Source organism: Sorex araneus, chromosome 3 (assembly GCF_027595985.1).
Source record: "Sorex araneus isolate mSorAra2 chromosome 3, mSorAra2.pri, whole genome shotgun sequence".
Taxonomy (NCBI): Eukaryota; Metazoa; Chordata; class Mammalia; order Eulipotyphla; family Soricidae; genus Sorex; species Sorex araneus.
In genome coordinates, this window is record NC_073304.1 from 2,991,945 (window position 1) to 3,015,798 (window position 23,854).

Sequence of the window (23,854 nt, forward strand, 5' to 3'; positions counted from 1 at the left end):
CCCACTCCATCCTCAGACGACGGGGACGGTGGCCCCAGGTGCTCCGCGTCCAGCCGCCACCAGACACCACCACCGTCAGCCCAGCTGCACACGTGGCCCTAGTGGAACGGCACCGCAAGGCCGGCTCTGAGAGAGTCCGCCGCAACACCGGCCTCGCGCCGCAGGGCCGCGGGGAGCCACGAAAGGAAGCCACATGGACAGACACGCCAAGGGACAGGGGCCCGGACGTCCGCTACTCACCAAACGCCGTCTCAGTCCAACGAGCACGACCTTTCCCGGCATGTGAAAGGCGGGAGGAAGAACCCCCCTCTGGAACTGGTAGGAGCGCCGAGTGCCACGCACTGAACCGACTCTTACCCCCACTTACATGACCCCTCTGAGCCTCGCCCTGACGTTTCGCTCAGGCGCCAGCCAGCCCGCTCAGGTCGGCACGGCGAGCACCGGACGCCAGCGAGAGCTCCGGCGAGCAGGGACAGACGCAATGCAGCTCTGGGCCCTGTGACCCCCGCTGCCCCCGCCGGCCACGGGCCTGCGTCCCAGCCCCGCGCCAGGCCCGGCGGAACCCTGGCGCTCCCGGGCGGTGCCTGGAGCAGGCACAGGCTGTGTGGACAACGGTCAGCAAGCGACGGCAGGGACAAGGGCCCGGGGGGAAGACACGCGGCCACACGGGGGCCACACGGGCCCGGTTACCAGGGGACTGAAGACAGGGCGCAGCGGGTGAGACGGCGGGAGCAAGGCCTGGCCTGCGAGACCACCCGAGAGTTTTGGATCAAGGGGTCACAGAGCCAATTTGCGCTTTTTTTTTTTAAAAAAAAAAAAGAGGAGTGAGGAAACAGAGCAGCAGCAGGCTGGGGAAAGGCGACAGGCCTGGCCTCGGGGTCGGGGCTGCTGAAGACAGAGAGAGAAACTCCTGGGTCTCAGGTCAGTCCAGAGGGGTCCGTGTGTCCTTAGCAGCTGCACGGAGATGGCGGAGGGATCCCAGGAATACTCGGGACCCCAGCAGGAGCCCACAGGGATGAGGCTCCGGGGCAGAGAGCACTTGCCTTGAGTGGGGAGGCCCTGGGTCCGAGCCCCGTGGAAAGGCCAGCTCTGGGGGAGGCGGGCTGGGGCCCAGGTGAGCTGGCGCCAGGCCGAGCTGGGACGGGGTGACGCCGGCAGCTCTCTCTGGGGCGCGCGTGGAACCAAGTGCAGAGTATGCCGAGTGGCCCGGTGCCGCTGTCCCAGCGTCACCCAGATGGCCAGCAACGTGCCGAGGAAGTCTGCAGAGCACCAGAAGGCGAGCTCGAGAAGACAGCAGGAAGCGCAAACCGGAGACGCGTCAGGGGCCAAGTGCGGGGGTCTCGGGTGCACCCCTTCCTCCTCTGCCAGGCCCCTCCCTGCCCAATCACTGGGCACCTCTCCAGTCTCGGGCAGGCAGGCTCCCGGCTGCCTCCTGCTCCCTCCACAGAAGCCCGAGGCCCAGCAGGGCCGGAGCGCGTGTGCCCGGGGCAGGACTGTCCGCAGCCAAAGGTGCCCCTCGCGGAGTGCCCCTGCGCGCAAGGCTGGACACCCAGAGCCATCGGCCACGCAGGCCCGCCCTTCAGCGACGCCACGGCTCCAGTGACGGAGAGAACTGGGCTGAGCCATCGCAGGAGAGGCCGGCGGACGGGGCCAGACACCAAAGGGCCAAGCCACGCCTGGGACGCCTCGGGCCACCACAAGAAGCCTCAGGTCCAAGGAGGACGTCCCCAAAGCAACAACTGGACCCACAAACCTCTACCCTGCACGTGCTGCCCCAGTGAGCACGGACACCGGGCCCCGAAGACCGACCCCGTGACTGAAATGCCACCCAGACAAGACACGTAACCCCGATTCCACACAAGCTGATGTCTGAGTGGACCGGTCTTCCTTGGGAGGGCAGGGGTCGGGGGTCTCACTGGACAGAGCCCCCGAGAAAGGCCTGATGGGTTGGCAAGTATTCTTTGCCCTTTCTCAGAGTTTGAGATCACTTCCCTGAAACATCTTCAAAAGGGACCTTCACCCGGGCCCCCCTCAATAGTGCTCCGGGCCTGCCTTCCCCCGGGTCCATTCAGTAACATCCCAGGGCCTGCCTTCCCCCGGGTCCATTCAGCAACGTCCCAGGGCCTGCCTTCCCCCCGGCCTCTCAGTAACATCCCAGGGCCTGCCTCCCCCCGGGTCCATTCAGCGATGTCCCAGGGCCTGCCTTCCTCCCGGGTCCATTCAGCAACGTCCCAGGGCCTGCCTTCCTCCCGGGTCCATTCAGCAACGTCCCAGGGCCTGCCTTCCTCCCGGGTCCATTCAGCAACGTCCCAGGGCCTGCCTTCCTCCCGGGTCCATTCAGCGATGTCCCAGGGCCTGCCTTCCCCCCAGGTCCATTCAGCGACGTCCCAGGGCCTGCCTTCCTCCCGGGTCCATTCAGCAACGTCCCAGGGCCTGCCTTCCCCCGGGTCCATTCAGCAACGTCCCAGGGCCTGCCTTCCTCCCGGGTCCATTCAGCAACGTCCCAGGGCCTGCCTTCCCCCGGGTCCATTTCTGTTTCTGGTGCATTCGCAGGGGTGGGAGATGCTGGACCACAGGTCGTTCTAAGGCCCAGCGTCCTGGGGCCGGGCAGCCGTGCGCTGCTGGCGGCCGCCCTGACTCATCTGCCTGTACCAACTGCACAGCTGCCAGTGACGTGGTGGATCTCGAGGCGACCCCGGGCAGAACGTCCCCAGCCCGGCCTCAGAGCTGACCATGAAAAAGCCGACAGCCCCTGTTTTCCTTAAGCAAAAGCACCCTGAAATTGGGGCCCCTCGCTGCCCTGCTCCCCTGCACTGCTCTGAGCACCCGTCGCTCCTTCCGGGGAGCGAGGGCGCCCCTGATTCATCGGCTGACAGAGTCCCTCCCCCGGGCGCGGCTGGTCCCAGGCAGTTTCCATAATTAACTCCTGAGTTCACAAACCCACTCCGTCAGCCCCTTCTTCTCAACACAACACGCTTAAAAGGCACCGAGAGAGCCCAGCCCACACTGAGGGCGCGCTCGGAGAAGCCAGAGCAGAAAGGGATGAACACAGCACGGCCGGCTCTGTGTGCCCTGTCCACGAGGCTAGGGGACGGGATGGACAGAGGCGAGGGGCTGAGAACGGACTGACAAACCTGCGAACCAGCCAATGAAACCATCTCTAGCACCAAAGTTCTGGTTGGATTCCCAAGGCCTTGGCAGTAAGGCGAGGAGGGGGGAAGGAAGGGGAGGGGTGAGGGGCTGAGTAAGAGACTAGACTCAGCAAGGGTACAGCAAGGCCCTGCAGGGGTGGAGGGTGGGGGTACATCTATGGTCACTGCTCAGCCAACTCTTACTGTCCCACTGCTCGCGGGGTGAACAGGGCCCCCCACAGAGGCCCGATACACTCCCCCGGGAGGCGGGACTCAGCACACCATGAGGGCACACGAGTAACACACCCAAGACGAAATAAACAGCGCCAGAGTTTCCAGCAGCCATGTGCAAGGCGGAGGGGGAGGAGGACGTTTCCCTCCCAGCAGGGAGGAAAAGAGATGTGAACCCACCCATGGAAATTCAAATCCAGATGCGAGCACTGGGCTCTGGAGTCTGCATCACCCCCTCCTGATCTCCAAGCGCACAATTCCAACCAGGGGCGTCGGAGGGAAGGCAGGGGAGCCGATGGAGGAACTGCACCGACGGATGCCCGCCAGGGCTGGAATTCAGGGAGGCCTGGTTGGACAGGCAGTCTGTCCCCTCCCAAAGCTAGTTTCTCTTTCTGATAACCAGGCTCTATTTCTGATTTGCTATAAAAATATACAAGGTGGTGTTTTTCCGCATCCAAAATAGCACCGCTTCTTCATTTCCAAGGGGTTCCGTTAATCCGAGTCTTGCGAGGGTTTCTATTCCCTCCCACAAAAGCTCTGCCAGCCGGCCTCGAACCCAGACGTTTAAATTAACAGGTAGGAGGACAAACTGACAAGGACTCTCCCACAGCGCTCAGGGCGTCTTGGCATTGGCTGAGGAGCTGGCGAGGACCCGCCCAGGGAGCTGAGGACGCCCTGGCACTCCTGGAAGCACAGGGCTTTTGTGCAAGACGAGTTCTTGCTGACTTGGGGAAAATGAGTACTCGAGTCCTCCCTGCTCGCCCAGTGAGTGCTCCTCTGCCTTTCTGGGCCCCTGCAGCAAACACTGCGGAGAGAGTGAAAGAGGGTGGGAGGGCGCGGAGGGTAGCGCATCTGGAGAAGCTGCATCTGACCCGAGTGTGACGTCAGGACTGTGACGCCAGTGGGGTCAAGTCTGTGGGCCATCACGTATTTTGCGCATGGGCACAGGGCCTTACGGAATGTGACCTCGCCTGCATGCTTGGACCAAACCGGGAAAAGCCGCAGCACGGGAGTGGACAGAATGACCAGGGAGCCGACTGGGGTTCAATCCCCACCGTCCATATGGTCCCCAAACCCACCAGGAATGATTCCTGGGTGCAGAGCCAGGAGTGAGTCCTAAGCACTGCCAGGGGTGGCCCCAAACCAAAACAAACAACAGAAAAGCCACAGCTTCCGCCTGGCCAGTCACACCAACCCGGATCTCGAGTTTCACCTCAGTGCTTCTCCTCCTTGGCGCTTCGGGTCAGCCCCACTGGGGGCACGTGCGAGAGGGACCCAGACTGGGTCCTCAGGGGATATCTGGCAGTGTTGGGAGCCAGTGTCAGCTGTGGCACCTGGTGGGCAACGGCCAGGCTGGAGAGCCCGCCACAAGCACCTCGCTGCCAGGGCCCAGAGGAGCCTGGTCTGTGCTGCGAGGGAGTGACAGCGACCTCTCCTGCTGGGTGCCTGGCTGCCGCCGAGGCCAGGACTCTGGGACTCCGGTCTGTCCCGAGGCACAGCCCTGCTACCAAGTCGGGACAGAGCCACAGCCCCACGGGGACCAGGGCAGCAGCCTTTATAACCGTCACAGATTTTTTTTTGGCTTTTTGGGTCACACCCAGCGATGCACAGGGGTTACTCCTGGCTCTGCACTCAGGAATTATCCTGGTGGTGCTCGGGGGACCATATGGGATGCTGGGAATCGAACCTGGGTCGGCCGCGTGCAAGGCGAATGCCCTACCCGCTGTGCTATCGCTCCGGGCCCCCATATAACCGTCACAGATTTTACAGGTACTTTTTTCCCTACAAAAATGTGGGTTCAGGGCTGGAGCGACAGCACAGCGGGGAGGGCGTTTGCCTTGCACGCGGCCAACCCGGGTTCGATCCCCGGCATCCCAGGGGTGATTCCTGAGTGCAGAGCCAGGAGTAACCCCTGAGCATTGCCGGGTGTGACCCAAAAAGAAAAAAAAAGTGGGTTCAACCATTAGGTGGCACCTTTCCTTAGAGGGGCTTTTGCGGCTGGGGCCCAACCTGCCCTGCTAGGGGACATGTCTGCTGGCGCTCAGGGAGCACATGGTGCCAGGGGTGGAACCCGGAGTACAGCAGATGCTGTGCCCCTGCACTGTGCTCTATACCCCAGGACACTGTGTGTGTGTGTGTGTGTGTGTGTGTGTGTGTGTGTGTGTGTGTGTGTGTAAGCACATGTGTAAGCAGCAGTGCCCTGATGGTCAGGAAAGAGCCTTAAATATGGCCGTATCCCACCACACACCCTAGCTCAGGCCCGAAGACTCGCAGCCCATGAGCACTGCGTCGTCATCATCATCATCATCATCATCATCATCCCATTGCTCCTCGAGTGGTCTCAGTAACGTCTCCGTTCGTCCTAGCCCTGAGATTTCAGCAGCCTCTCTCTACTCGTCCTTCCCAACGGTGCCGCACTGGAGGCTCTTTCAGGGTCAGGGGAATGAGACCCATCATTAGTGAGCACTGCATCACTGGGCTTAAACAACGGACAGCCCGTCCTGTGCTCGCAGATGAGAGGAACGTCACCCTGGGGCACTCAAATGTCCCCGGGTAAGGCACTGTCCCACTGCAATTTGGGGGTCACTTTCTGACTGTTTGCTAAAGAAGGCAGATTCCCGGGGACACGGAGTCCGGAACATGGAGGTGTTTCCCAGCGGGTAACACCGCCCCCTCCTGGGAGCAGCGGGAACAGCCCGAGGGCGCGGCAGTGGCCTCAGCTGCCGCTGGGGGGCGCTTCCCATAAGCCAGTGTGAGAAGGGCAGGAGGAGAGTCGGGGGCGGGGCTGGCTTGGTCTCCCAGGAGCTGTTGGGGGCCCTCTGGAGTGGAGACAGGCATGGCCCTGGCTGGCCTGTGAGACAGTGACCGGAGAAGGGGACCGTGGGCCAGGCCGTGCCTCTTCAGGAGCTCTGGGCGGTGGGGGAGCGCGACATTTCTGGAGGCACGAGGCTGCCCCCAGACTCGGACCCCTCACTTCTGGCCAGTGGCAAGGAACTGATCTCTCTGTGCCGCAGGAGCCTCTGCCCTGGAGGGAGGGATGGAAGGGCCCCCCAGCCCCGGGAAGATGCAAGGAGCTGACCCCCGGGGGCGGACAGAGGACTCACCCATTCCTGCATGTGTTACTTCTGTGTTTGTTAAAAGGCACATTTAGGGGGCTGGAGCCATAGCACAGCAGGGAGGGCGTTTGCCTTACATGCGGCCGACCTGGGTCCGATTGCCAGCATCCCATATGGTCCCCCCAGCACCGCCAGGAATAAGCCCTGTGCATCGCCAGGTGTGACCCAAAAAGAAAAAAAAGGCACATTTACTGAGATTTCACCAAGCTGCAAGTCTGAATGCAGATAGGAGGGGGAGGGGGAGGGGAGAGAGGGGCAGTGAGGAGAGAGGGGAGGGGAGGGGAGGCAGATCTTCCTGACATGTTCCAGTGGGAGGGACCCAGGGTCCGAGTCCTAAGCAGCCCCAAAGCACTGCAGAGGGCAGCCCAAAAGCCATACACAGGATTAAAAAAAGAATGAGTAACACAAAGACACACATCTTTGCAACAAGATGTGCTGATAGAGGAAAGGTTGCCATGTGGTAGGCTTAGTGTCGATTTGTGACGGGAACTCTTTTCTCCCGGGTTTCGGGGTGATACCTGCCGGTGCTCAGGGCTAACTCCCGACTCTGAACTCAGGGGTCACGCCTGGCAAGGCTTGGGTGCAGGGTCGAACCCTGGCCAGCAAGGCAAATGCCCTACCCACTATCGCGCCGGCCCTGAGATGGTGGTTTAAAATTTATTTTGGGGGGCCACACCCAGGGGCGCTTGGGGCTTATTCCTGGCTCTGCACTCGGGGAGACTCAGGGCAGTGCTTACGAGACCGTGACGTGGGGCTGGGGACGAGCCTCGCCAGCCATGTGCGGGCCTCCCCGCCGCGCCATCTCTGGTCTCGGACACGAAAGCACTGGGTGCCAAGGAAAGGCCCGGCTGTGGGGCTGGAGCGATGGCACAGCGGGGAGGGCGTTTGCCTTGCAAGCGGCCGACCCGGGTTCGAATCCCAGCATCCCATATGGTCCCCTGAGCACCACCAGAAGTAATTCCTGAGTGCAGAGCCAGGAGTAACCCCTGAGCATCACCGGGTGTGACCCAAAAAAAAAAAAAAAAAAGGGCCCGGCTGTCAGTGACGAGTGACCCTCGGGTGGGGTGGCAGCAAGGGCCGTTCGCCCGACCCCTGCCGACACACCTCACACTTTCCACGCCGACGACTTACTTATGTGATTTTAAAAGAACAAGAGGGGCCTGAGAGCAATGGAGACAGCTCCAGTCAGAGCGACGGGAAGTCACTCGATGGCCAACCAGGGGCCAGGAAAGACGCTTCCGCCCAAGCGCGACGGTCTGCGGTTCACTGTGCTCCCTTCGGGGGCGGGTGCTGTCTGGAACTCAGTGCTGGGTGCCGCGAGAGGCCTACGGGGACTGGGCCGCAGGGTGAGCGGGAGGGCGCCAGGCGGGCCCGTTTCCCCGAGCGCCACGAGCAGACAGACCCCGGGCAGAGCACACGCCCCCGCCCCACGGGGAGCAGCTGGCGCCGCACTCACGCTGTCCCGGACGAAGAAGGCTGCCGCCGCCGTGTGGCCCCGGGCAGTGCGGGGCCCGCAGAGGAGGGCCGGGTCCGAGCACGGGCGAAGGGAGGAAGAACAGGAGGCAGAGCGGCTCCTGGGCGAGGCTGATTTCCCACAGCAGGCAGGAGACCGGAGGGCACGTGCGTGCCCTGAACGCGGCTGATCTGGGTTCCGTCCCCCGCCCCCGTACGGTCCCCCGAGCCCACCAGGATTGATCCCTGAGCACCACCGGGTGTGCCCCCATGACAAAACCCAAAAGACAGATTCACAGAGTCCCGGAACTATCCCAGAGACTCTCGGGGGCGGCGGCCGGCGGCCCAGGTGCGGGCTCCTCTCCCCGGGCCGGGCCTGCACCAGCCTCACACCTGGGCCTGGGCGGTGCGAAGGCCTGAGGGGCTTTGGAGAGCGGGGAACAGACCACATTTCTGTTGGGGACCAGCCCCAGCTGCACGCAGGGCTCCATACGGGGTGCTGGGGATTGGACCCAGTTGGCCACGTGCCAGGCAAGCACCTTACCCGCTTACTGGCTCTCCCTCCTGGACACAGGATTCCAGGAGGAAGGGGGCGGCACCCCCACCCAGAGGGGGCAGGAGGGAATGCATCACTCCATCAAGCTCCACATCTCTTTGCTGGAATTTTTTTTTTTTATCTGGGTCACACCAAGCAGTGCTGGGCGAGGGGCCCGTGGAGTGGGGGTGACTAGGAATATGGACGGTGAGCCCCTTTGTGCTCTGTCTCCCACCCCTTCTCATTCGGAGCATATCCTGCCGAGAATGAAGGTTCTAGAAGAGGCCAAGTATGAAACAGCAAGCACAGAGTTCAATTCCCGGTGGATATGTGTTTATTATTTTTTAAAATTTTTATTCTTTTATTATTATTATTATTTGCTTTTTGGGTCACACCCGGCGATGCACAGGGGTTACTCCTGGCTCTGCGCTCAGGAATTACCCCTGGCGGTGCTCAGGGGACCATATGGGATGCTGAGAATCGGACCCGGGTCGGCCGCGTGCAAGGCAAACGCCCTCCCGCTGTACTACCACTCCAGCCCCCTATATGTGTTTAAATATGTTAACTAGGTAGCATATTTTTGCCCAGCAATTCCACTTTGGGGTATCTATCCCCAAGACACAAAAAATCCTACAAAAGGGCATATGCACACCATTATTTCTTGCTGTACTCAGTACGGTAGGCGAAAGGCGGAATCCACCTGGGTGTCCAAAGGCAGAGGAACGGGTTCTGAGGTGCGGGACAGAGCTACACAACGGCAAGGAACGATGAGGCCCCCAGTCCACTGCAACCTGGACGGCACTGTCAGATAACCATCAAGTTGGGCGAAGAGAGCCAGGAGGACAAACGGGGTGACCTCACTTCTGTGGAATGAATACGGGAATGCAAGGTGGAGGGGGTGCCGAGACCACTCTGACCCCAGAGTATAGGGAGCAGGACAGGAACCGAGGGGGGAAGAGATGGACAGTGAGTAACGGGGTGCCGGGATCGGCAGCTCTGGACCCGTGTCGCAGAGCCAGCACCACCCAAAGCGGGAAACCCAAACCACAACAACCAACTTGTCTGTTGAGGCCGGCTGGGGGTGCAGGGCCGTGGGGGTGGGGGAGGGGTGTGCCGAACACTGTGTACCTGACACTCAACTCTGATGCCTTCGGTCACAGCACTCCGATAGCTTTTAATAACAAAATAACTATGTCATGTTTAAAAATTACACTATGAGGGGCTGGAGCGACAGCACAGCGGAGAGGGCGTTTGCCTTGCACGTGGCTGACTGGGTTCGATTCGCAGCATCCCACATGGTCCTTCGAGCACTGCCAGGAGCAATAACCCTGTGCGTTGCCAGGTATGACACACACACACAAAAGCTATAAAATTTCTTTTTTTCTAAACTTTTTTTTTCTTCCCTTTTTGGGTCATACCCGACAATGCACAGGGTTTACTCCTGGCTCTGCGCTCAGGAATTACTCCTGGCGATGCTCGGGGGACCATATGGGATGCTGGGAATCGAACCCAGGTTGGCTGCGTGCAAGGCAAACGCCCTACCCGCTGTGCTATCGCTCCAGCCCCAATGCTATGTAACTTTCACTGAGCCGTGAGGTACTGCATATGTACTTGGGACAAAATTGAATTCAAGTTAATTAACCTCTTGTATTTATTAGCACAGGTTTAAGGCACTTGCCGCGCATGTGGCTGACCCCAGTTCAATCCCCAGCACCACCAGGAGTGACCCCTGAGCACTGCCAGGTGTGCCCTTGCCCCAGATAAGCATACATGCAAAGCATGCGCTCGTCATCTGAGTCCTCTCCCTGTCCATCAAGCTTTCCATACCTCACAGGGTAGTTTTTGTCTGTTTTGGTTTTGGGGTCACACCCGGTGGTACTCACGACTTACTCCTAGCTCTGTGCGCAGGGACCGTTCCCCGCAGGGCCCGGGGGACCAGAGGGGATGCTGGGGATGGAAGGCAGGCTGCTGCACGCGAAACAAACACCCTCCCTGCTGTGCCTTCGCTCTAACAGGGACCCTGTGGCTCCTCCCACAGAAGTTTTAAAGTCTTAGCTCCTGTGTCTCTGGTCCTAAAATATTTTGAATGGACTTGTGTACGGTGTGATGTGTGTGTGTGTGTGTGTGTGTGTGTGTGTGTAACCTCAGTCCCTTTGCACATGGAAATTCCACGCTCCCCGCATCTGGGGAGAAGGCCGCGCTCTCCCACTTGAGCCGTCTCGGCATGCTAGTTGCAACCCAAGCTGCTCTTCAGCCCGGGGCAGCCGGCCTTGCTCCGGTACCCTGCCCCATCTCCTCGCCACTCGGCTGCGCGAGCAGGGAATCATGCGTTTTCCTTGCAGCCCAGGAGTTGGTCCAGTGAGCGCAAATGGGCGCTGCCAGGGCTCTTACCCGCCCGTGCGCTGACCACTGAACAGCCTCACGCAGAGGCTCTTTCCAGGGCTGCTTCCTGGCCGGGACTCTTTTTTTTTTTTTTTTTGCTTTTTGGGTCACACCCGGCAATGCACAGGGGTTACTCCTGGCTCTGCACTCAGGAATTACCACTGGCGGTGCTCAGGGAAACCATATGGGATGCTGGGAATCGAACCCGGGTCGGCCGCGTGCAAGGCAAACGCCCTACCCGCTGTGCTATTGCTCCAGCCCCCCCTGGCCGGGACTCTTGATCTGCGGCCGTCTGTTGCTTCCATTCCCTTCTGGACAAGCGCAGGCTTTCCTCGCCGGGGAAATGCAGTTTTCCAATGCCGCTCGAGTCCCCGGCGGCCTCGGGAAAGCCTGTCAGTGGACAGTGAGTTTTCCCGCCGATGGCACCAGAGGCACCGGGGGGAGGCCTGCTCCTGCCTGCGAGGGGCTCAGGGTTGCATTTCTGTGCCTCCTTTCTGTGTCCAGGCCCTGGTTAGAGACCTGAAAAGGTTCCTCGTGAAAGAGCCTGGAGCAGGACGGCTCGGTGAAGGGACAGTCCCCGAGGGCCACTAACTGGAGATAAATCACACCTCACGGAAACAGAGGACACTTAATTAAGAGAAGAAAAGGCTTGTTGGACATAACTGTCTCCAGCCACTGAGAAGCTCCCGGAACAGCCAGAGCCGGGAATAGACCCCGTGCCCAGGGTGGCCACTGCCCCGGGCCTACCACAAAAGCCCGCGAATAAAACCACCAGGACGAGAGCTCAGGGGCTGGGCGCCCCATCTGCATTCAGGAGCCGCGGGGAGTCGTGGCTGCCGCGCTCACTGTGTCTGCAGCCTGGCACGGAGGGCAACTGGAAACAGCCCTCGCTGGTGAAGATGGACACCGATGGACACACGGGCGCGACCGTAAGCGGTTCTGCACGCAGAGCCCGGAGCCCAATGCCAGGAGCTCCCGTTGACTGCGCAACTGGAGACGTGTGCGTTTTTATCTGCATGTGCTGAAACTTCACCACCTTTCCCGTGTGAATCGAGACGCACGCACGGGAGGTCGTGCCACTGGCCGCGCGGGCCCTCCAGCGGGCAGCTACGAACTTCCAGTGGGGCTTGTGGGGGCCGGGGGACGGATAATCTGGGTAGAGGTAGTGGTCTCGGGGCAGCCGGGGCAAGTTTTCTCTTTGTTCTCTTAAGAAAGGGAGATTTCTAGGGGCACAAAGTGACTCTCTGAAACGGGCCAAATCCATTTTGGGGCCTCTCAGCTGGCACGGTCACTGACTGCACGAGAGTCACTCTATAAAACACACGCTATATTCTCACATCCCGTACAGTGTCTCTATAAACAAACCTTTTTTAAAAGGGGAAACAACAGACCCATCCTTTTAATTTTATTTATTTATTTATTTGTTTGTTTGTTTTTGGGTCACACCCGGCAATGCACAGGGGTTACTCCTGGCTCTGCACTCAGGAATTACTCCTGGCGGTGCTCAGGAGCCCATATGGGATGCTGGGAATCAAACTCGGGTCGGCCGCGTGCAAGGCAAACGCCCTACCCGCTGTGCTATTGCTCCAACCCCCAGAGCCATCCTTTTTATTTCTAACTGCCAAGCAATGCACGCACGATCCAGCAGATACACAACCGTGTAAAGGCCTGAGGACACGCGGGGTCCTGGCTGCTGCCCTTCGTCCCTCCGACCCAGGCTGTCAGGATACAGGCTCCTTCCCAAGATCTCGGCCACGGAGCCCGGGATACACACGGGGCCTGACAGCAAACTCCCAGCTGGCCCTGTGCCCTGGGCCGGTGCCTCAGGGCTCCCCTGAGGAGTGGGGGGCTGAGCTGCGGACGGGCATGGACCCCGGGCCAGAGTCCACCTGACATCGGGCCTGCCCGCGCTACTCCACACTGGCCGCACGCTGGGGCGGGGGAGGGCTGACTCCCAACAGGATGTGAGCGGGGCTCTGGGGGCCGCCCGGGCTGGGGGGCCAGGGGCTGACTGAGGCGCAGGCAGGGGGGACAGCCAAACTTAGGACCCAGTTTCTACCTCTTCTTTTCTCGTTTGTTTCTGGGCCACGCTGAGCTGTGCTCGGGCTGGCTGCTGGCGGGACCGGGGACCGTATGGGACGCCAGGGACGGAACCTGCTCGGGTGCGAGCGAGGCCACACCCCCTATGCTCACTCAGGCCCCAGCATTTCTCTCTCTTTCGAAGTAAAACAAGTTTATCTGGGAAGTAAGGGGAGGACAGAGAGAGATTCAAGAGAAAACCCGGAGGGCAGAGACCAAAGGCCATACCCCAAGCAATGACGGGAAAACGCGCCCCCAAATAAGAGAGCCCCCAGCACAGGCAGAAGCGGCCCGGGCCCCTTCCTCGGCCGCTAGCCCCTGCTTTCCCAGGCAGGCTGCCTGCTCTTTCAGTCAGTGTATGTGTTTCCCACCCCGCCCCCCAGGGCCACAGGCCGGTTGCCAGGGAGATGAGCTGGGCAGTCTAACTGCTTTCTAAGGTTTTACAAATGAGGGATTTTCACCGCTCACAAAGCTGCTCCCAAACAGACTGTGGGCTCCCAGTGATGGGCGGGGCCGAGAGTGGGCTCCCCTCCCGAGGCACAGCGGGAGTCCTCCCGGCCCGCCTCTCAGAAGGCTGGTCCTGTCTGTTTCACGCAGGGAAACTCACCCTGGCTTGGAGAGCGAGTCACTGGAGCAGCAGGCAACCAGGCGCCCGGCTGACGAGGGAAACGGTCAGGCACAGGGCAGGGCTGGAGAGACGCCCAGGGGTCCCCAGATGCAGAACATGTGCAAACCACGAGTCAGTGCCCGCCAGAGCCCAGGTCCCCAGGCCAGGGGGCCCTGAAAGGAGGAGACTCGGGGTGCCCGCGAGCACTGTGGAGCAGAGAGAACGAGTGGAAACCCTGGAGGCACCCCGGTACTCCCTGAGTCCAGGCCCAACACGGACCCGAACTATGGGGGACCCACAGGCTGCGTTGGGTGAAGGAAGCGCCCCCTACTGAGTGGCTGCTCCTCCTGCAGGCCCCAAACGTCCCACGGGCGTCGCTGAGAAGGAGCCGACGTTAGAGGAGCAGCGTTTCAGCCTGGGGAGCAGAACCCAGGCCTGCCCCCACGGTTCCCGGCACACTGCAGGCGGACGACTAGCTGCCGGGGCGGTTAGAGCCCCAGCGGGAAAAGGGGAGTCCTTCCCCATGCCCCCCCGCCCCCCGCACGCTGGCAGCAGCTCCCACAGGCCCTGGCTGCAGCCGTGTGGGGCCGGCTGCCGCAATGTGGCACTGGCGGGATCCCGGCCAAGCTGGCACGCGCACCTCCAGCTATTGCCCACACTGGCGGCAGCGCAGTGTCAATATTTATCAAGCATCTGAGCAAGCGCCAGGCCCAGTCGTGGGCAGTGGGGCCGCTGGGGAGGTCGGTCCAGGCGGGAGGGCCGCCCGCAGGGCCTGAGCTGGGAAATGGCCCCACGCCGTCAGCAAATGAGGGCATGTGTCTGAGGAGCAAAAACTGTCCTGATTTTCCAGGTCATATCTTCGCCAAAGAAACAATGACCAGGGGGACCGGAGCAATAGCACAGCGGGTAGGGCGTTCACCTTGCACGTGGCCGACCCGGGTTCGATCCCGGCATCCCATACGGTCCCCCAAGCACCTCCAGGAGTAATTCCTGAGTGCAAAGCCAAGAGTAACCCCTGAGCATCACCGGGTGTGACCCAAAAAGCAAAAAAAAAAAAAAAGAAAGAAAGAAACAATGACCAGGGGGGCAGCGGGCGTCTCGGCTAACCTTGGCTGGCACACGCTCAGTGGGTCTCACCGGACCCTGGGGAGGAGGCGACAGGACGCCCATTTCTACGTGAGAAAGCCAGGGCTGGAGAGATCGTCCGGGGGCAGGGTACCTGTCTTGCACAGTCGACCTGGCACTGTCTATGGCCCCGGGAGTCCTGCCAGGAGCAATGCCCGAGCAGTCAGGAGGTAGCCCTGAGCACGGCTGGGGGTGGCCCCCACACTCACCAACAGGTAAACAGGGAAGAAATCGAAGGTTTGGAAGGATGGAGTAATTCCCTTCGGCTACCTGGGGGCAGCATTCCAGACCTGCCTGACTCGAAACGAGGCTGCTGAGGATAGAGGAGGCAGGCTCGGCCTCGGTTTAGAAAGGGTATTTCAGGGGCTGGAGCGATAACACAGCAGGGAGGGTGTTTGCCTTGCACGCAGCCAACCCGGGTTCGATTCCCAGCATCCCATACGGTCCCCTGAGCACCGCCAGGGGTAATTCCTGAGTGCAGAGCCAGGAGTAACCCCTGCGCATCGCCGGGTGTGCTCAAAAAGCAAGGGGAAAAAAAGGTTTTTCAGGGGGCGGGAGAGATGGTGCAGCGGGGACGGCACTCGCCTTGCATGCAGCCAGCCAGGGCTCGATCCCCAACATCCCACATGTTCCCCAGGTACTGCCAGGTGGGATCCTGAGCGCAGAACCAGGAGTGGCCCCAAAACAAACAAACAAAATACATTTCAAAAACCAGGGGCAGAAAGTGCCCGCTCTGCAGACCTGAGGCCCCAGCCCAATCCCAGCGCTACCCACACGCGCCCTACTATCTGGGACCCCCAGCACCGCCGCAGTGTGCGGCTCTGGCGAGCACCAAGGCCACACCTGTGCGCACAGACGGCGGGAGGCCTCAAGGACAAAAGCACCGGCCGCAGCGGAACCGGGAGCGGGGCTCCCCCTGCTGGTGAGCAGTGGGAAGCGCAGCACCGGCTTCCAAGCCATCCCCGCGCCTGTGCTTTCTCAGCCCCAGGAGGCCGGGCCTCGAGACTAAGGACCATTCCCTTAACCTTACCCTTCGTCTCAGCTTAAAACTGACACTCTGATACATGTGCCCATGAACCCTGAAGTGTTTACATTCCTGGGGCTGGGTAAATAGTACAAGCAGGCATGGCGCTTGCTTTGCATGTGGTCAAACGGGGTTTGATCCCCTGCACCCCACGTGGTCCCCCGAGCATCGCCAGGAGTGCAGAGCCAGGAGCAACCCCGGAGCGTCACCGGGTGTGGCCTAAGAGCAAAAACCTCAAGTAAAAGTTTCCCTTCTGGGCCAGGGAGCAGGCGGGCACGTGGGAGCCGGGTCAGGAGCAGTACCTCCGCACTGCCGGGTACGGCCCCTGACAACCACAACGCTCCTCCCCTCTGCACCCCAGAGATGTGCTCGTGCCCACTGTCCCAAGGGAGTAGCCGGGAGGCAGCCGGGCTGCTCACGCAGACCCTTGCCTCACAGAGATGAAATACTGAAGGGGGTGGCGTGGGGGACCGTCACAGACCGTTCCAAATGCCGCGCAGAACACGGGTCACGGGGGAGACACACACACCGACGCCCCATGTGCGCGACTCTGGTTACGTGAAGCCCCTCACCCCGCCCTCGGAAGAGATAAAGGGGCCATAGCCATCGTCCTGTCTGCTTCACCATCCTCTGTTTTCAACGCAATCTACATCCAAATCAGAAAAAAAAAATTTTTTTTTAGATGAGAGAAAAATACCACCAGAAATCACTTTTTTTTTTCTTGGGTCACACCCAGCGATGCACAGGGATTACTCCTGGCTCTGCACTCAGGAATCACTCCTGGCAGTGCTCAGGGGACCATAAGGGATGCTGGGAATCGAACCCGGGTCGGTCGCGTGCAAGGCAAACGCCCTCCCCGCTGGGCTATCTCTCCAGCCCCCAGAAATCACTTTTTAATGAAACTATCCCAGTGCACGCTCGAAGAACAAACTCTCTTCCAGCTGACTGACAAGGGGATGGCTCCACCCAAGGGTTCCTTAAAGCCCAACTGTCACATTCCTGTCATTTCAGAACTCCAGCCACAGAGCTGACGGCTGACTGCAAGGTTCAAGCCCTAGAGAGTCAGACACCGCCGCAGAAAGGGGAAAACTCTGTAATACTGTGTTGACCTGATTTACTCTCACTCAGTCCGGTGCAACGGTAAGACAGAGTTTCACGCATGATGTTCCGACGACTAGAGACGATACCAGTGAGCAGCAAAATCCCGAGCCGCGTCCCCATCCCGGCAGGGTAAGCTGTTCACGCTGAAAAGCCACCGTCCTGGCCAGACAGGAGCACAGGGCTCAGCACTCCCTGGATGCAGCCGAGCCTGGTTCCGTCCCAGCGCCCCCTATCGTCCAGGCCTGATCCCACGGTGCAGCTGGGCGTGGTCCCCAAACAATAGTTAATAAGAAACAAAAGTCATCGACAAGCCAGCTGCTCTCCCACAGACCCCCAGAGGCCCCCTCAACACTGGAGACAAAGGGTGGCAGGGAGGACGCTTGCCTTGCACACAGCTGACCCGGGTTCGATCCCTGGCACCCCATATGGTCCCCTGGGCACCACCAGGAGTGACCCCTCAGCACAGAGCAGGGAGGAGTAAGCCCTGAGCTCAGCCACGTACGGCACAGATAGAAAGAAGTGGAGAAAGGCTCCTCTACCCACATGTGGGACCGAGGGTCACCCTGGCCAGGGATGCCAAGGTGGCCAGTGGCCAGGAACAAGGGCCTGGGGAGGGCGTCCACCGCACCCTGTCACCACACTGCGCTGTAGATACGGCGGGTCCCAGGCATCTCCGGGGCCCTCATGTGCCAGCCCGGCCCTGGGGGCAGGAACCTTCCGGAAGCCGGAGACGACCGGGCAGATGAGGCTGGCGTGCACCCTTGGAGAGGCCGAGGGCTGCCCCCTAGACCCCGACGCGGCTCTCCTGCCTGCCACGTGCTGAGGGACTGGAGACTAACGGGACTTTCGTCTCCACCTCGGGCTCCAGGCAGCTTGAAGGATGAATCGGAGCCTTAAATGGCAAGAGCCCCTCAGGTTCGGCCTCAGCGCAGCCATGAAAATCCTCTATATGGAACTCGAGCAAATCGCTGAATAACGGGATGACAGGGACACAGTGATGAAACCAACAGAAACAACTTAACAGTCGCTAAGCTGTTATGTGAACATGGCCCTAACATACGAACCGATAGAAACTCAAAGATGACGGAAGAATCAAAACTTCTCCGTATCTTAAAGGGATAAAGCACAGGGGCCATCTCACCGGGGGACTAAGTCCCTCAGCGGAACATGCTGGCACCGGAGGCGGTGGGTGGTTTCCGTGGTAGCCACTGAACACATAGAGGTCTGCACTGCAATTTGTGCTCATTAAACCACGTCCAAGTGCGAGCCACCGGTGGTACACACAGGATCAGTGTGTCACGTAGAAAGAGACACAGGTCTTCTCTGAGGACGGGGCTCGGGCGGGTGTCTAGCTCACCCACTCCCCCCACGCTCTCGGGTCCCACAGCAGTGACGACTCACCAAATGAATCAAGACCAGCCCTTCTAGGATGCCACTGAGAAAAGGGAAATTATGCAAGGAAAGCAAATTAAACTCATACAAAGTCCCAACTCTGAGTTAAGTCCAAACTCTCTGGCCAAGACCTTTCAGCTCAAATCTGGGCACAAGCCCCAGCTGTCCAGGTACACCTTTCCAGGAGGCTCCCAGAGGGACAGGGCACCACACTCCACATTTCAGTGCTCCCAAGAAATGACTGCATGTGGGGACAGAGAGAGAGCCCAGCAGGAAGGGTGCTTGCCTTGAGTGTGACGGGCCCGGGTTTGATCCCCAGCACCCCATATGGTCCCTCCGGCACCTTCAGGAGTGATTCCTGAGCATGGAGCCAGGAGTCTGCCCTGAGCATCTCTGGGTGGGCGAGAGACAGAGAAAGCAGAGACAGATAGACAGACAGACAGACAGAGAGGTCTGCTTTCCACTGAGCACATTCAGGATGGAGCGAGAAGGAAAGAGGTTTTCAGGAGTGAACCAAGCTGCCTATAAACCCAGCAACCAAATGAGCCGAGGTGACGGGCAGGGGACACGGGCGCACGAGACACAGCAGCGGCTGGGCAGCCGGGCAGCCGCAGTCTAACTCGGAACCGCTGGTCAGCGCCACCACGTCTGAACACACCTGCGGGGGGAGAAACGACTTGAAACAGGATGGAACAGGCGGGAACAGACTGACTCGGGCCTGGGAGTCTGCAGAACTGGCTCCGGCCGCGTGCTCTCACCTCACCCGCACGCCTCGGTCGGGGCGGGAATGTCAACGGGGAGCGAAGGGGCGAAGGCGGTGGGAGGGAGGAGGAGTGAAAGGAACTGAGAAACACCTTTTCCCAGCCCTGTGCCAGTGAGGACAGAGCCCCCAGACGGCCGCACCCCCAGGCCCCCACAGTTCCCAGAGAAACAGGAACTGCCCATGGTCCCGGGCCTCCATCTCCGACCAACTAAACAGGCTCCAACTGCCCCCGCGCCATCTCTCAGCCACGCGACTTCAAGGAACCACCCCCAGCAAGGACAGGAGCAGCAGGCGCGGCACCGCCACTGCCCGGAGCCTGGGGGGAGGGGCGCCAGGGGCTCCTTTCCGGGCGCCTGCCAATTCCCAGGGTGCTGGGAAGTGTCGCACCCACACCCGGGGCTGCCGCGGCTGACTCATGGGGATCAGGGTGCTCCCCAAAACAGAACACGCACCCATGCCTCTCTGCAGAAGGACGTGGCGGAGGTATGTCCAGTGCGCACACGCACGCACAGACGTACACCATGCAATCTCACACCCATGCACAGATGCACACACGCTCACACACGCACCCATGCACAGACACACACACGCTCACACACGCACCCATGCACAGACGCACACACGCTCACACACGCACCCATGCACAGACGCATGCACACGCACCAGGCACAGGCTAGACACTGGGGAAAAGCAGGAAGAGACTAGATACAAGTCACACTTCGCCGAGAAATGGGTCAGGAGCCTGTGTGCGTCTGAGAGGGATGGCGCCAACTGAGAGGGTGCAGCGCCCACACATCGGCCGCCTGGGACCCCTGGTCCTCAGTGCTCAGCGAACCTCCCGAGCAGCCTCAGCCGGGCACCTGAAGGCTCATCACACGGGCTCTGTTCATGACGGAAGGACAGTCGATAACGAGCAGTCACTGGAAAAGGCAGTGCGGTGGGCCTGGGGCCACAGCAAGCAGGGAAGGCGCTTCCTGGCACGCAACACGCACAGATCTGACAGTGCCCCCTATGGTCCCTCGACCCCTGCCGGGCCGACCCCTGAGCACTGAGCTGGGAGTAAGCCCTGAACACTGACAGGTGTGACTGAAAACCAAAAACCAAAACCACAACAACGAAAGACAAGCGGCACTGGGGAGCAGTACTGGGGTTGGGGTGCGGCCCTGCACACAGCCGGCCCTGCTCAGCGCCACAAACGATCCCGGGCACAGGTGGGGTGCCCCGAACTGCTCCCCACCTCCCCCAAAACAGGCCACCACGGGGCCAATGAGAGGCAGAGGAGTTATGGCACTGCCCTCTCACGGGGCCAACCCCACGCTGCACGGTCCGAAGCACACTGGGTGTGGCCCCCATACAGCGGCCCCCTCAACCCACTTAAGAACCACATGGAAATTAAACAGCTGGAAAAAACCCACGGAAATACTAGGTGAAACACAAAACTCAACTGAGAGGCTTAATGGCTACTGAGAGCAGAAGGCGGCAGTGAGGAGGCAGTCCGGGTGATGGTAGAGGCGCAGGGAAGGGGGCCAGGATGGGCCGACTCAGGAGTGATGGACCCAGCAGTAGGGACGGGGCGGGAGTGACCCTGAAAACCAACGGCTGCGAGCACTCAGCAGAGGCACGCGGCACAGAAGCAAGCACCCTAGTCAAATGGAAAAAATGAAACCAAGACAAACAGGGCCGGCAGACAGCGCAGTGGGGAGGGTGCCGGCTTTGCACCCCACCCAGGTTCGACTCCCAGCATCCCCTAGGGTCCCCAGAGTCCCACCAGGCGGGGTTCCTGAGTGCAGGGCCAGAGTAACCCCTGGGCACCACTGGGTGTGACCCCTTCCAAAAGAAACCATAACAGACACACCATTATAAATCAAAGACAAAGGGGCTGGAGCAATAGCACAGCGGGGAGGGTGTTTGCCTTGCACGCGGCCGACCCGGGTTCGATTCCCGGCATCCCATATGGTCCCCTGAGCACTGCCCCGCCAGGAGTGATTCCTGAGTGCAGAGCCAGGAGTAAGCCAGGTGTGACCCAAAAAGCAATAAATAAATAAATAAAAATCAGAGACAAAGAGACTTCTTGTCTTGTTTTTGGCCACACCCCCTGGTGATGCTCAGGTCTAACTCCAAGCAGTGCTCAGCGGACATATCGGACGCTGGGATCAAACCTGCCTGGGCAAGGCCAGCGTCCTCCCCACTGTCCGTCCCTGCAGCCCCCGGAAGAGACTGCTCTAAAAGCAGGCAGGGAGAAGGACAGACAGCTTCCAAAGGAACACCGTGCGAGGCCACGTCTCTTCAGAGAGAGACTCCAATGCCCAGACACAGCAAACCAAGATCCTGAGACCCCGAAAAAGACCCTCCCAAGCCCGGGAGGAAAATATTGTCTCAACTAAGACGCTGGCGATCGATGCTGGACTTACGGAAAGGCCTGGAAACCTCGAGCAGCGCTGCCAGATGGGCAGGTTTTATGGCACATGCATTTAATCCCAACGAAACGGTCCCCCTAAAGGATGAATAACAACATTCGCAAATAAACACGGTCAGGCCCTGCTGCCCAGGGAAGTGCCCTAGGGATTCCGGAGGGGGTATGTGAAACAGCCTTCCCCGCCCCCACTCCTCCCTAGTGGCCGAGGCCGACTGGGGGTCGCACACCCTTCTCCTTTAGTGCTCGCGGGGACTCTCGCTCCCAGCTGAGGTGCCCAGGGTATGGCCGGGGCTTTCCCCCGGGGTCCCCACGCTGCCTGGACACGGCCGGCACATCCTTTTTAGTTATGGCACTTGCCCAGGGTTCACCCCTTCTTGGGGCGGTCACTGCCCCGGCCATGGCGCGGCTGGTGGTGCTGGGGATCCCGGGCAGCCGGGCTGCCAGACGCAAGCAGCGGGGCCGCCTGGACCGAATGTGGCGCATGTGGGACACCAAAGATTTGAACTCACGACCACATGCTTGCAGGCAGCCAGTGAGGTACAGGGGGTCTCTGTGGACCCCAAAGAGTGCCCCTGAGAAGCAGGATGGCAGAGGGACTGCCGCGCTACAGGAGGACGGCCTCGTAGCTGGCCGTGCGGAGTAAGTGACCAGTGAAAAACGAAACTGACCTCTTCACACACTGCACAACATATTCAAGGGGACTACAGACACTCATCTAAAGGACAGGGGCTGGTGACAGCACAGAGCGTGGGGAGCTTGGTCCCACCGGGTCCTATCCCTGACACTCCGTACGGTCCCTCAGGGCCCACCAGGAGTCAGTCACGAGCACGAGTGGTTGTGACCTAAAATCAAACAAAACTAAAAGACACAAACCAGTAAGACTTTTAAATATTAGGGGAAACCTGCTCCTGACTTCGGGATAAATCAGCAGGAAATAGACAAACGAATTAGCAAGAACTGGAAGTGTAAACCCAAAAGAAAAGAAACCTGGGTAAGGCCTTTCCAGGGCACTTTACTAACGGGGCCTGGAACAGGGGCGACAGCACCTGCCCGGCACACGGGCAGCCCAGAGCAGCCCCGGGAGTGAGGGCTGAGCGCAGGGGCCAGCAGGCCCGAAGGCCACCAGAGGGCACGGGCACATAACAGGAGGGGATCTTCTACTCCTGGCCCCTGCGGAGACAGCGCAGCAGGGAGGGCGCCTGTCTTGCACGCGGCTCACCAGGTTTGATCCCCTGCACAGCAGGTACCCCCGCCCCCCAGTGATCCCTGAGCTCAGAGCCAGGAGTGAGTCTAAGCATAGAGTCCAGAATGATCTCTGAGCACGGAGCCGGGAGTCAACCCTGAGCACGGAGCTGGGGATAATCCCAGAGCATGGAGCTGGGGATGATCTCAGAGCATGGAGCCGGGGTGATCCCAGAGGATGGAGCCCCCAGAGCACGGGGCCAGGAGCGAGCCCAGAGCATGGGGCCGGGAGCCAGCCCTGAGCACGGGGCTGGGGATGATCCCAGAGCACGGAGCCGGGAGCCAGCCCTGAGCACGGAGCCGGGAGCCAGCCCTGAGCACGGAGCCGGGAGCCAGCCCTGAGCACGGGGCCGGGAGCCAGCCCTGAGCACGGGGCCGGGAGCCAGCCCTGAGCACGAGGCCGGGAGCGAGCCCTGAACACGGGGCCGGGAGCCAGCCCTGAGCACGGGGCCGGGAGCCAGCCCAGCGCCCAGCGACGACACCCCTTCCCACGCGTCGGGGCGCTGAAGTTGAGGGAGCGCCGAGGCCCGCCGCGGAAGGGAGCCCGGAATCCTGCCTCCTCTGCCGGGGGCGCGTCAGCTCGCCACCGTGCGCACCGGCCCACGCGGAGGGGCGCGCGGTGACGAGGCGCGGGGCGGAGGGGCGGAGGGGCGCGGGGCGCGCGGAGACGAGGCGCGGGGCGGAGGGGCGGAGGGGCGCGGGGCCGGGGGGGGGGCGCGGGGCCGGCGGGGCGGAGGGGCGCGGGGCCGGGGGGGGCGCGGGGCCGGCGGGGCGCGCGGAGACGAGGCGCGGGGCGGGTGGACGCGGGGCCGGCGGGGCGCGGGGCGGAGGGGCGCGGGGCGCAGGGGGGCGCGGGGCGCGGGGCCGGCGGGGCGCGGGGAGGGTGGCGCGGGGCGGAGGGACGCGGGGGGGCGCGAGGCGCGGGGGGGCGCGGGGCGCAGGGGGGCGCGGGGCGGAGGGGCCGGGCCTCGCCCCACCTCCAGGGCCGGGGCCGGCGGGAACGCTCCGGCGGGGCGCCCGCGCCAAGCGCACAATGGCCAGCCCGGGTGGCGCGCGTCCTCCCGCCCCCGCCCCGTCCCCCGTCCCCCGGACCCCGGACCCCCCGCCCGCGCGCCTCACTCACCTCATGGCGGCGGCCGGGCGGGCCGGGCCGGGGGCGCGGCGGGCGCGGGGCGCGGCTCAGCGGGGCAGCCGGCCCCGGGCGCGGCGGCTCCGCGCGTGGCTGGGCTGCGGCGGGCAGGGCGGGCGCATCTTCGCG

General features: G+C 61.4%; 1 protein-coding gene across 1 annotated transcript in view; it reads right to left on the bottom strand.

The window, feature by feature from the left end:
- Nucleotides 1-23,854, bottom strand: part of EVL (Enah/Vasp-like) — a 64,319-nt gene extending 40,465 nt beyond the window's left edge. Inside the window, exon 1 of the mRNA XM_055132720.1 lies at nucleotides 23,720-23,854. Within this exon, the coding sequence (XP_054988695.1) occupies nucleotides 23,720-23,724 (5 nt within the window). The 5' untranslated portion in view covers nucleotides 23,725-23,854. The remainder of the gene's footprint in view (nucleotides 1-23,719) is intronic.